General features: G+C 41.6%; 1 protein-coding gene across 1 annotated transcript; it reads left to right on the top strand.

The window, feature by feature from the left end:
- The first annotated feature begins 7,715 nt into the window (after positions 1 to 7,715).
- Positions 7,716 to 10,282, top strand: LOC149835541 (U-box domain-containing protein 4-like). Its single transcript, XM_090008563.1, has 2 exons — positions 7,716 to 8,850; positions 10,058 to 10,282. The coding sequence occupies exons 1-2, from the start codon at positions 7,834 to 7,836 to the stop codon at positions 10,133 to 10,135; spliced, it is 1,095 nt and encodes a 364-aa protein (XP_089864689.1). The 5' UTR covers positions 7,716 to 7,833; the 3' UTR covers positions 10,136 to 10,282.
- The last annotated feature ends 2,276 nt before the right edge of the window (positions 10,283 to 12,558 follow it).

Raw genomic sequence — 12,558 nt, 5'->3', positions numbered from 1 at the left:
TACAACGCAAAACGCTTCTTTGATGTTTATTTATGAAGGTCGAACATTACAACGATTTGTTCAGTGACACTTGTGTGTTACACTTATTAAAAAAAAAGACGATTGCAAAGGGTGCTCCGACGACAGCAGACGACGACAAAGAGTGCATCGTCAAAGCGAGCTCCTGTTACAACAGATGGTGCATCGTTTACTGCTTAGGGTAAAAATGGAACGTTTAAACTTTGAAGAGTTAAGATCATCCTCTGTTTTTTGGATGAAGGACATTTTTGTCTTTTTTTCAAACCGTCGTTTTATGACATCCTATCTTTTTTGGATGAAGGATATTTTTATCCTTTTCTCGAACTGTCATTTAATGATTGAAACTGCAGGAAAGGATACTTAAGTTTTTGCAACTGCATCGGACTCAACGCCAAGTCATGCCGACACACAGGGGGATACGAGTCCCCCAACATGCTTATATCATTCGAACCTGCTTCGCACTTTAAAGCACAGCCTATTTCATTTAAGGCTTCGTTCCATTAAGTTGGTTCATTTAATGTACTTACTTTCAGTGCACTATAAATTGGGTATATTTAAGTCATTCAAGCGCGCATACACAACCACCGTGCAAACTATCTTCTAACTGGAAAATGAACTGTCTGAAAGAGAGAAGAGGGAAACATGCACTTTAAGGGCGTATTTGTCTGCCTCAGACACACTCCCTTTCCTCACGAAAAGGGAGCCCCAAGTTTGAGGTGGGCCCCGTGGAAATGCATCGAATGTTGTGCGTTTCTGCTCGCAAACAGGCCCTAAGTGGTACAATTTCCTGTCACACTCTACCTAAGGTGAAGGATGGTGGGGGCTGAACCCCATCAATGTCCATGACATCCTGTAAAATCCCATTAGTCCACCTTTTCAAGTACACGGACCCGGACCATGTAAGACTGATTTGCTTTAATTAGCAGTTTGTTTCATCGATGAGTAACTGTTCTATTTTTTACCACGAGTTTGGAGTTCGTATCCATGTAACAAATGCGGCAATATTTTTGAAAATCTCATGATTTTGTTGCGAAGTTTTTGCAAAAAGCGGATAATTTTATTTTGTAAGATGTTGCAGTTCACTATAATACACATTTTAATATTTACATATTTTTGTATTGTGACATGCACACACACTTTATATATATAGAGAGAGAGAGGGAAACTGAAATATGTTTACCAATGTTTTTTTTTCAAACTAACCCTGCAGATGAATTCAGTGTAGTGGATTTGCTAGGAATCTATTGTTGGATCATCGTATTTGGATAAAGAAAAACAATTTTTTATGCATGAATATTTTAAGCCATTGATTATCAACCCTTAAAAGATCTTTCTTATACATCGTAGTTGGATGATCCAAGTGTCTGTTTCTAGAAAACCAATTCATACGTGTAAACATATTTGGTTGGTAAACATATTTTAGTTACCCATGAAATATTTTTAAAAATTGTAGTCTGTCAAATTTTAAATCTTATAAAAACCTACCTGTGTATTGGAATATGATGATTCGAGAGTTGATGCATATAAAAATCAAACAGGTAGATCATATCTGTATGATCAGATCTTAAAAAAATAGAAAAAACCCTCCCAATGTCTGGTAGGATATATATAGAGAGAATAATGGGTTCGTGCTAAACCAATTTGGTATTAAACCGTGTGCTAAATGGTAGGGTTTTGGGTTTATTTTATTTTATTTTTAAATTCTGACCATACAGATGTGATATATGTACTTGATTTTAGAGGGATCAGGCACATGATCCCGGTGTGGATTCTTAGTAAATCGACCATGCCCACATTTATGGGGTCGGAACCGCACAAAAAGCATCGAGAAGCCTGAAAACCCCATTTAGCATGCGGTTTAGCACCAAATTGATTTAGCACAGACTCATTTTCATATATATATATATATATATATATATATATATATATATATATATATATATATATATCAAAACCCTTTTCGTACTAAAAAAACTAGTGGGATCACCTGTAATGTCTGATATGTGAGAGTGGGCCGCTCCTCCGTTGATGGTGAGAGAGAGAAAAGGGGGAAGGACCTGGCTGGGCACTCACATGCACAGGCTTACAAAAGAGAGAGAGAGAGAGAGCCGAAAAGCGATCAGCGTTACTTAAAAGTGAAACTCAACAAAGCGTTGAGACCCACAAGCACAAAAACAACAGCATAACGTGAGAACATCAATAACACAAGAGAGAGAGAGAGAGAGAATTTTCGGTGATAAATAAAAAAATGCCAGCCAGACAGAACTAGTGATTTGAGATTTTTCATTTTCCTTTTTCATTTTTAGGAAGCTGCAAAAGCGTTTCTATATGGTAATAATAGAAGAAGGCGACGTTTCCACTTGGGATGTTTATCAGAGGGACATCCAAAGAGGGTCAATCAACTTTAAAGATGAAAAAATTCGTTGAAAATAAAAAAAAGTTTATGTCAATTCCATAAACCGGTTATGGGTCCGGCTTATCAAGAGACTAGGCCCAGAAACAAATTGCATCCTTCTTCTTTTTTTGTTTTTACTCGTTGAAACCGTCCAAAGCACAGGAACCTAGCTGCACTGGCTCAGCCTACCATACTAATAATGGTCACTGACCAGCTTAAAACTGAGGGCTTACCCCTTGACCCCAGGAAATCGCCATGCTTCGGCTTACGCAGGGGTGACACCCATGGAATTTGAACCTAGACTGCCCGTCTAGGGCCCCATCCCACTGAGCCAAACCCTTTGGATCTGAAACGAGTCACACATCCTTGCTTATTATTAGTCAACCAATATCCATTTTTTTCCACATTCTACAGAAATGTTGGATCCTAGATAGATCCAAGTCCCATTGTGGCCAAATAAGATCAGAGAGAATATATATATATATATATATATATATATATATATATATATATATATATATATATATATGGGTCTAGCCTTCTAGGCAGCCTAAACAGGCTAGTCTATGTCATCCCTAGTTTGATCTTATATTGTATCTCTATTTCTCTTACTTAGTCACATACTATACTCCTGTTTTATCACATCCTCATGTCCCATCACCATTTAGAAGGTGAGACAGACGAGCACTCAGACCCAAGAAATGACCCTAAAGCTAACAAAAAAGACTGGCTTAGAGGTTCACGTAATGCTTAGTATACCTATGAATTTTGTTAAAACCAGACTGAGTTGTGTTTGGGAACTGGTAGCTGGGATGAGAGTTTATGCATCAGACTACCTTGGTTGAAAACTAGTAGCTGAAGTAAGAGTATATATGCATGTAGTAGACGCTTGAAAACTAGTAGCTGAAAAGAGAGTAAATGCATTTGTGAAATGTAGTGAAACCCTCCCTCTTTTGTATTTGCACCAGATTTTGGATTTGGTAACTACCACCAGGTCCACCACCGAAATCCAGATGCGTAAACTCTCTCCAATTGCCGGTTACCAAACAAAAATTCACCATGAAGGAAAACACATTGAATGACTTCAAGTCCGCAGCTTCTCTTTAGAAAGGGTGAAAGCAGAACTGCCAAGAGGACTGAGGACATATACCTATCACTAACACAAACACAAACATTCCACAGAAGTGAAGAATACACAACTACGCTGGCGTGAACACCTTCAGGAAAAAAGGACACTACCAATTCCTGGATTTGGCAGCTACAACGTCATTCTCCCTTTCTTTCTCAGCTCCATAAGCTGACTTCTCAACGTCATTCTCCCAAACAACTATTACCATGGTCGTTTGACAAAAAAAAAAAAACATTTTTTTTAGTAATTCATCTATGCGTTCAACATTTAACGATTTTTTGCTCTTTCACATATTGCTAACCATGACTTTACATGTAAAAGTAACGCTGTCAATGGATCAGGATTAGGGGTGGCAATAGGGTCTGGTTGGCGGGTCGTGTCGGCAGGTCAGCATACTTCAACACGAACCTGACCCGTTTATTAAACGGGTCGGCTGTGGAAAACACGAACCCGACCCATTTATTAAACGGGTAATCTGACACGACACGGTTAACCCATTTAATAAACAAGTCGAGTCGGGTAAACGGGTTGGCGGGTTGGCATACCCCTAACACAAACCCGACCCGTTTAATAAACGGGTTAGGCAGGTCGACCCGTTTACGACACGAACCCGTTTAAGCCAAATCCGAACCCGGCTAAGAAACAAGTTGGCGGGTCGTGTCAGAAATTGCCACCCCTAGTCAGGATTGTATTGGGTACCCAACCCAACCCAAGCTCTAATTTCCAGGTATAAACATAGAAGTGCAACCCAAATAATATTCAGGTAGACTGGAACTCTAATTTTCAAGTAGATTTAGAAAGTGAATCTCGTTTGTGTGTTTTGTGTGTGAGATTCACTTTCTCATGAGGTTTCATATTGTAGTTTGACTTATGATGTTACGTGAGTTACAAGACAATATGTTGCCTTAGTTTGACAATTTATAGGAAAAGTTTGGCTTATATTTGGAATTTCAAAAACATGAGGCTCATATTTTGAATTAAGAGCAAAAGATTGGAAAATTCTCTCTCTCTCTCTCTCATCCCTTGGAATGCACTTTCTTTAAAGAAGCTCTATTTAGGGCTGGTGAACAAGCCTGGCATGTTTGGGCTCAGCTTATTTACCAGTGGATTGAGTTCGTGACTCGACTCGTGTTCATATTCAGCCATCAAGCTCGATGTGTTCCTGAATGAGATGAAGTGAACACGAGCTGGCAAGTGTAAAAACATTCTATATTTTCTATTCATTCTTCTCTTTGTATATATTTTATGCATTCTTCTTTACCTGTATTATACTTAAAAAAATATATTTTATCTATACGAACTCTCGTGAGTAGAACATCTAGCTTTCCAATATATTTTGTGATCCGATCCATTTGCAGCCCTATTAACCAGCCCAGCTCTATCTAACAAAATTTCCTTCTGGTTTATATTTTTATTGAAGTCATAGATAGGTAAATTCTGATATTTCTCTTTCTGTTTTTTTATATTAATGGTTGCTTTGTTTCATTTATTTTAATTGTACTTTTCTGATATGTCATGGTTCTAAATAAATGTATGTCAAATTTTCTTTTATTATGCAAATTCATTGCATTTTTAATAATAAAATAGATACAATTGACCTATGTATGCACTTTCTCCGTTTTTTTGGTAAAACACACATGACCCTAACCCAAATAGATGCTTAAATTTCTTTTTGTTAAGTTTTTAATCAAATTTTTTAGAAAAACAAATCTCTTCTATCTTTTTTATGCTAAAAAGTTAAATGCCTCGTCATATTTCAAATATCTTTTTTGCCCGTTAAAAATCTATTTATAATAAAAAATCCATTTTTGCCCGTTAAAAAATTACTTTCTTACCATTTTTGTATCATTTTTATGTTGACTATATTTTATAAAATGTTGTATCTCCATATATAATGGGATTTTTTCCCAAGGTTTTATCAAGAAAAAGGAAATTTTAAAAAATATGGCCAGATTCCCGCCCCCTCTCCTCATCGAGATTTTTCCTACTATGGTTACAAACAAACTTCAGATTTGGGTCTGACTAAGTATGGGTCCCGATCCGGTTTGACTGGAAGACGATATGATCCGGAAACGAAAGGTAACGTTGACCCGAAACCACAGTCGCCAAGCCCATGGGCCATGACGCGCCAAATTTGAAGGGACGTCCGATGGACTCCGTCAACGTTCACCCCATAGCAGTTTCCACCAGGTTGCCGTTCTGACTTCTAAAGCATACGGAGGACGGGAAAGCAACTCCGAGGGCTTTATCGTCATTTAACGACCTAACTCTAATTGCCCCTCACCCCCTTCCTCGTCCCTTTCACCTCACGAGTTACGACGACCAAATTCTGAAGAAAATAATTGAAAAACATAAAAACCTGTATATCGGACAAATGGAGAGGGATGCCACCCGCCTTATGTGTCGTGCCGAGCGGGCTCAGGGGGATAAGGCTCTCTCGCACGTGACATCACGCCTCTGCACGTGCCTGAGTGTCTGGCGTGGCATTGTGGGGGGGTATCACTGGGTTTGGTTTTATCTGAAAATTTGATCCAAACCCGAACTGGTTTGAATAGGGTTTGTGTTCAATTGGGTGTATCGTTCAGATACAAAGGGGTCAACTAGATATAGGTTGGTTTCAGTTTGGTTGTGAAATGGGCCGAGTCTGAGTTCGGGTTGGGTTTGAGTCTACAAATAGTTTGGATAAGTTTGGTTTTGAAAATAAAGGAGGTGAGTTATCAATTGCATTTGGTTTAAACTAGGCTGAAAAGGTGGAACTTTGACTACAACAACAACTACGCCTTCATCCCAAAACAATTGGGGTCGGCGATATGAACCAACAAAGAAAATCATTATGGGTCTTCCACATGAATCCTTCTCCTCCATTCATTTTTATCCGATGCCATGTCCTCGGTGAGGTTCAAAGCATTCATATCTTTTTTTATCACCTTCATTCATGTCTTCCTAGGCTTACCCCGACCTCTTTTAACTAATATATTTTCTCATTTTTCCATCTTTCTAACTGGAGCATCATTAGGCCTTCGTCGAATATGTCCAAACCACCGTAAACGATTCTCTCTCATCTTATTTTCAATGGGTGCAACGTCTACCTTCTTACGTATCTCCTCGTTCTGAATCTTATCTTTTATTGTATTTTCACACATCTATCTCAGCATACGCATCTCAGCTACACTCATTTTTTGAATATGATAGTATCTTGGCAGCCCAACATTCTGTACTATATAGTAAAGCGGGCCTGATAGTCGTTCTATAAAACTTTCCGTTCAACTTGACTACAAGAGTAATTAATTTGTATGCTTATCATAAAAATGATAACTAGAGCTGGTAAATGAATCGAGCAGCTGGTGACTTAGGCTCAGTTCAGTTCGACTTGTCACGGGTTAGTTTATGATCAATTTTGGCGAGCCGAGCCATGAGCAGCTCGTTTAGCTTAAATGAGGCAGGGTGTTCAGCTAGGCTAGATGTATATATATTTTAGGTGTAATATGTAAAACGAAGAATGCATTATATATATTCTATATTTAAATCTATATGATCCAGCTTGTGTCCAGCTCGGCTAAACACCAACACGAGCGGATCCAAACATTCCCTATTCCGTTGGGTTCTTTCAGCTCATTTACCCGCCCAAATCAACAGCCAATGTACGGTTGGTGATGAAAGATTTTGCTTTGCATTGTAAAAAAGAAAAATAATAAATTATTTATTTATTTTTTTCATGCATCGGGTATGAACTGGTTTGGGTTCAGGTATAAATATAAATATGTTTGAGTGTAAGATGGTAAATAAGTTTGGGTTGGGATTCGGGTCAGTTCTAGCACGTATCATAAATGACCGACAGAAGAACGGTTCGGGTACAAACTGTTGGGTTCTTGCATTTCAAGAAACGGGTTTAAATTTTGGATCACAACTGACCATATGTCCATTAGAATTTGGGTCGGATCAGGTGTAGTTCGTTCTTGTTCGGGTCTACCGACCCTGTTACAAAACTCAGACGGCCGAACTTCCTTCAACACGGAGTGCCACCGCAGGAGGCGAGTCAGCCTGCACGCGTCGCTGAAGACTGAGAGATCATCCTACCCACCCAATACACATCGTCGAGCGTGCGGGGCCCACACGTGCGTCCCCGCTTCGCTTTCCCCTTTAAAAAAGAAACAGGCGAAAACGTCCCGGTCCTCTCAACCTTGCGCCACCGCCAGAAGTTTTTTGGGCAAGAAAAAGAAGGGAAAAAATAGAGGGAAATTCGGGACTGCGTTCGCTGGAAACGGTTAAGACGGTTAGAATTTCCGACGAGATGGAGGCCATCGCCGACGAGAACTCCGGGCCGTTCGGCTCCGCGAAGTCCATCTACGGCTACCTCGGCCGGAACCTCGACGGGTTGAGGTGCCACTCCTCGACGTCCGCCTTCAGCGACTGCAACAGTGATCGGTCCGGTGAGTTCGCGCCGGGATCCGGCAGCCGGAGTCTTCTGATAGCGGCCTGCACGGCGGACCGCCCCGACGACGACGACGCGATCTCGCAGCTCGTGTCCGACCTCGAGTCGGCGTCGCTCGAGACGCAGCGGACCGCGGCCATGGAAATCCGCCTCCTGGCCAAGAACAAGACGGAGAACCGAGTCCGGATAGCGGACGCCGGCGGGATCAGGCCGCTCGTGGCGCTGACCCAGTCGCCGGATACTCAGATCCAGGAGCTCGGCGTCACGGCTCTCCTGAACCTCTCGCTCTGCGACGAGAACAAGGACCGGATCGTGGGCGAGGGGGCGGCCCGGGCCCTCGTCCGGGCGCTTCGGACGGGGACGGCCGCGGCGAAGGAGAACGCGGCGTGCGCGATTCTTCGGCTCTCCTACCAGGACGACGTCAAGGCAGCGTTCGGGCGGGCCGGGGCGGTCCAGCCTCTCGTCAAGCTGCTCGAGGGAGGGGGTCTCAGGGGGAAGAAGGACGCCGCGGGCGCGCTCTACGCGCTCACAACGGTTAAGGAGAACAAGCTGCGGGCCGTCGAGGCCGGGGTGATGCGGCCGCTGGTGGATTTGATGGCGGACCTCGAGTCCCAGATGGTGGACAAGGCCGCGCTCGTCACGCTCAATCTCGTCTCGGCCGCCCAGGGGCGGGCGGCGCTCGTGGAGGAGGGCGGCATCCCGGTGCTGGTCGAGGTGGTGGAGGTCGGGACGCAGAGGCAGAAGGAGTTCGCGGCGGGGATCCTGCTGGAGCTATGCGAGGACAGCGCGCAGAATCGGGGCATGGTCGCGAGGGAAGGGGCGATCCCTCCCCTCATCGCGCTCACGCAGTCCGGGACGACTCGGGCCAAGCAGAAGGTAAGAGAGATTTTTCTGGTTTTCCTGCCGTACTGAACCTTTGCCCTTAATTACAAAAATAGGCTTCCCTTGGCCTCTGTACAACCGGTGCTTTCAGAACGCAATGCACTCCCGCGAAATTGCGGTATCGTCAAACCATCGTTAATTTTGAAAACATCGCGAAAGGCACGATATCATCGAAGTATTAAACTTTTTAGATCATTTTTTGACATTTTTATTTATTTCCATATATCTTCCTATATTATCTAAGTTTTACATATGCCTAAGTTTTTCCTCAAAACAATTCTTTTTTTTTTTATGACGATATTTTCCCACTCCGAGAATATCCTGAATCCGATACGTGTGACTGTTTTGACGGAAGAAAGCTACGGAGGCGTCTCTTTTGTTTTTCCGGCATGTTCCTCCAAAATTGAAAATTTACCTTCTCTTTTAGCCCGTCTCTAGTACGAGCTCCTCACCATCTCGAGATGGAGTCACAGTGGTCGCTCTAGGCAGCTCTGCTGCATGATAACCTGCCCATCTACCGTCGCCCAAGCCCATCATCATTTATATTCTTTTTTGTGATTTTGATTCTGACATCTACAATGCATCCGTAAGGCATCAGCATCAGCATCAGCTAGCCATTAATGGGTTGCTTTTCTGTTTTTCCGAGCCAAAAAAACGTTAAAAAATGTGCCCTCCTTGAATTTTTGAACTTTTTTAAAACTCTTTTTTCCCTGCTTAATGTGCCTTTTTAACCTATGGATTCTGTATGTTTTTTAACGCGTTAAAAAAAATACATGTACCATTGGTTTGCGACGCTAAAAGAATGTAAAACTATTGTATATCGCTACGGAGCTCTTGGCTCAACCGACATGGTGGGTACTACTCGGTACTCTACCACCAGTGAGAGAGAGAGAACGAACTCCCCTTCTTGCTTGATAATTCCGGTGACCCACTTCCCCTTCTTGCGTTAGAAAATGAGACCCACATGTCTCCAGTCTCTTCCAAGTTTTAATAATTCCGCCACTTCTCTCTATCTTGAGGCTTGCCTTGGGAAAGGAACAAGGAACAGCAGATTCCCCAATAATTGAGTTATGGAAAAGTTGTAGGTTAAACAAAAATTTTACGGAAATTCTAGCTAGAGTGAATATATGAAAGATCTTTAGTTTCATCAATCTTATTAAATAAACAACTCTCCTAATGTTCCTTTCTTTTCTTGGTTCAGGCAGAAGCTTTAATTCGGTATCTACGGCAGCCCAGATCCGGGAGCAACGGAGCGCGAGCGTCGGATTTCCCAGACTGACTAGTGGGTATATGAGGTGGACCGAAAACAAAAAGAAACCTAAAAGGAAAAAATAGAAAAACCTTGTTTCTGGTGTTGGGAGATGTAAATACGTGTAACCAAGAGAATCTGAGAACTTGTAAAATATATATATTTTTGTTTATTCAAGTGAGGTCCCCCCCCCCTTCTTTTTCCGCTGGAAATTGGTTTTTCCTTCGATGTTTGATTGTTTCCGCTGAGCTGACTAGTTTTTTTAAATGGGATTTTCCTTTGTATCTTTGTTCGGAGTCCACTCGGTGGTCGTTGTATTGCTGATGTTTGAAGAAAAAAAATAAAAGAAAAGAAAACAAGGAAAAAGAAACGGTTGAGAATAAGCGAGCATATGTCTTCTTTCTTTTATCTAGAGGATTCTTTATTAGTGGTTGTTGTCATGAGTGACAAAGATGATGCTTTCTAGACCCAGTTTGAAAGCAATCCAAGTTTGACAGGAACGGATTGTGTTGGTGATGCTTTGTTCGTTTCAGATCATTAATCAAGTGAGGAATATGTCATTTCAGGGGTCTCGCCGGGTCGCCCAGTTGGTCCGCGCATGACGTAGGCTGGCTTCGTGTCAAGGAGGTGAATGGATTCTGAACGGGTGCTCCAAAAAATAATCCTTTTACTTTAGGAATTGATAAAAAAAGGTAAAAATTAGTAAAAAATGATTTAGAAAAGAGACAATTTTTAAAAAAAAAAATATGAAAAGAAAAGAAAACCAAAGAATGACCAAACAAAGTAACATTCAATCTTGATCGTGTCAAATTTGCCTTTTAACTTAAAGACTTTGGTTGGTTGGTTTTGCATAAAGATCCGTTAGGCTCACATGTGAGTCCCACATTTCTAGGTATAAGAATATGAGTGAGATTATTGGATTGGACTTGGGGTTTCTGTTGTGCTGAGGTAATGAATAGTTGCGAGTTTCCCAAGTGCTTTTGAGTTGTGAGAAACATGAATGGGAGGGTAAAAAAGCTTGCTTTTCCTGTTATATTGCTGCTGATTGAGCTGAGTAAAGCACATGGTGCACTCGGAAGAGACCAAGGATCTAAGATTTCTTGGATTCGTTGCTTATCTGCTGTCGGCAAGTCTTAGAACAAGTGGCACCTCTAAACTTAGGAGCTTTCTTGGTTCTTGGTGTCTTTTCAAGATGCAATTAGAATTCCTGGTTTGCTATTGCATCCGATTACTTGAAGTTAGATTTAAAACATGAGCACATAGTAGAATTCATCGGTATGTACGTACTATTCATTTCACACACACACACACAAGGCAAGGCTGTCAATGGGCGTATCTGATCCATTAGAATGTATCCAAACTGACCCAAAATAACAAGCAAATGTTATAGAAAGTGGAATCCCAAACCCAACCTCCATGATTTTGTGGAAATTTAAAATATATCTTTTTACATTCAAATATATAAAAAAAACACTGAGATCAGCTCCGTTAGGGTGGATATCAAGCAAACATCATAGGCCAAACCAGGCCCATATGTCACTCATGTCGGATTCCGGTTGACCCAAATAACATTCGGGTGGGATTTTCATGCCCATACCAAGATATCAAGGTTAGAGTTGGGTTGGGTACCAGAGACAACCCTTACAGATTGACACCCAGCATTTAAGAGTTTTATGTGTACGGTCATCATGAAATAGTACAAAATTATTTTTTCAAATTATTACACAAATAAACCACCCCCGGGATCAGAGACCTAGTCATGCTTGTCATTTTTTCTTTCCACAGAGAAAGCTGGGTTAGTCAGACCCGGCCCTACCAGTAATACAACCATACCACTTGTGGTTCGAACTTGCAACGTCCCAACACAAGGTGACGTGCACTAACTGCTCCTGCCAGATAAGCAGAGCCCCCCCCCCCCAGTTGGTAAAGACTTTCTTTTCTTTATACTTTTTTTTCTAATAGGCAAGCTGAGTGGTACCTCGTAGGATTTGAACCTGGAACTCAGTTATGGTAGTACGACAGTTAAGATTTAATTATGATAACTTAGACATCTGATGTCTCCTTACATACTCTACATTTCCAACAACCTTAATTTGCATGTTTGTTTTGGTTGCTCGGTTTATTAGTAAAGCATCATCTCCTGTAGGGATTTGGTGCAGATTACATTTGACGTATTACTTAAATGATCCTACTTAAATTTAGGTGAAGGTGGATCTTGCTTTAATAGCCCCTTACACTGGGACAATGGGCAGGTCCAAGGGACCTTAGATGAGAGGGTGTCCAAGACTCCAAGGCACATCTGTGTGGGTCTGGATCCATATCCAACTTTGAGGTACTGGTACCATATCCTGACCTACCATACAAGGGCCCTGTAAGGTTTACAAACACCAGACCTAAGACTTGGTCCATATATACTCAGTAGAATAATATATATATATTTTTTCTTATTACAT

Source organism: Nuphar pumila, chromosome 6, assembly GCF_984573655.1.
Source record: "Nuphar pumila chromosome 6, dmNupPumi1.hap1.1, whole genome shotgun sequence".
Lineage (NCBI taxonomy): Eukaryota > Viridiplantae > Streptophyta > Magnoliopsida > Nymphaeales > Nymphaeaceae > Nuphar > Nuphar pumila.
Note: the sequence above shows the minus strand (reverse complement) of the source record. Positions and strands in the feature narration are given on the sequence as shown.

Bases quoted from the DNA above. Each gene is read 5' to 3' on its own strand.
- LOC149835541 (XM_090008563.1), top strand. From the start codon at position 7,834: ATGGAGGCCATCGCCGACGAGAACTCCGGGCCGTTCGGCTCCGCGAAG. The intron at 8,851-10,057 runs GTAAGAGAGATT...TTCTTGGTTCAG, and splicing joins CGACTCGGGCCAAGCAGAAG to GCAGAAGCTTTAATTCGGTA.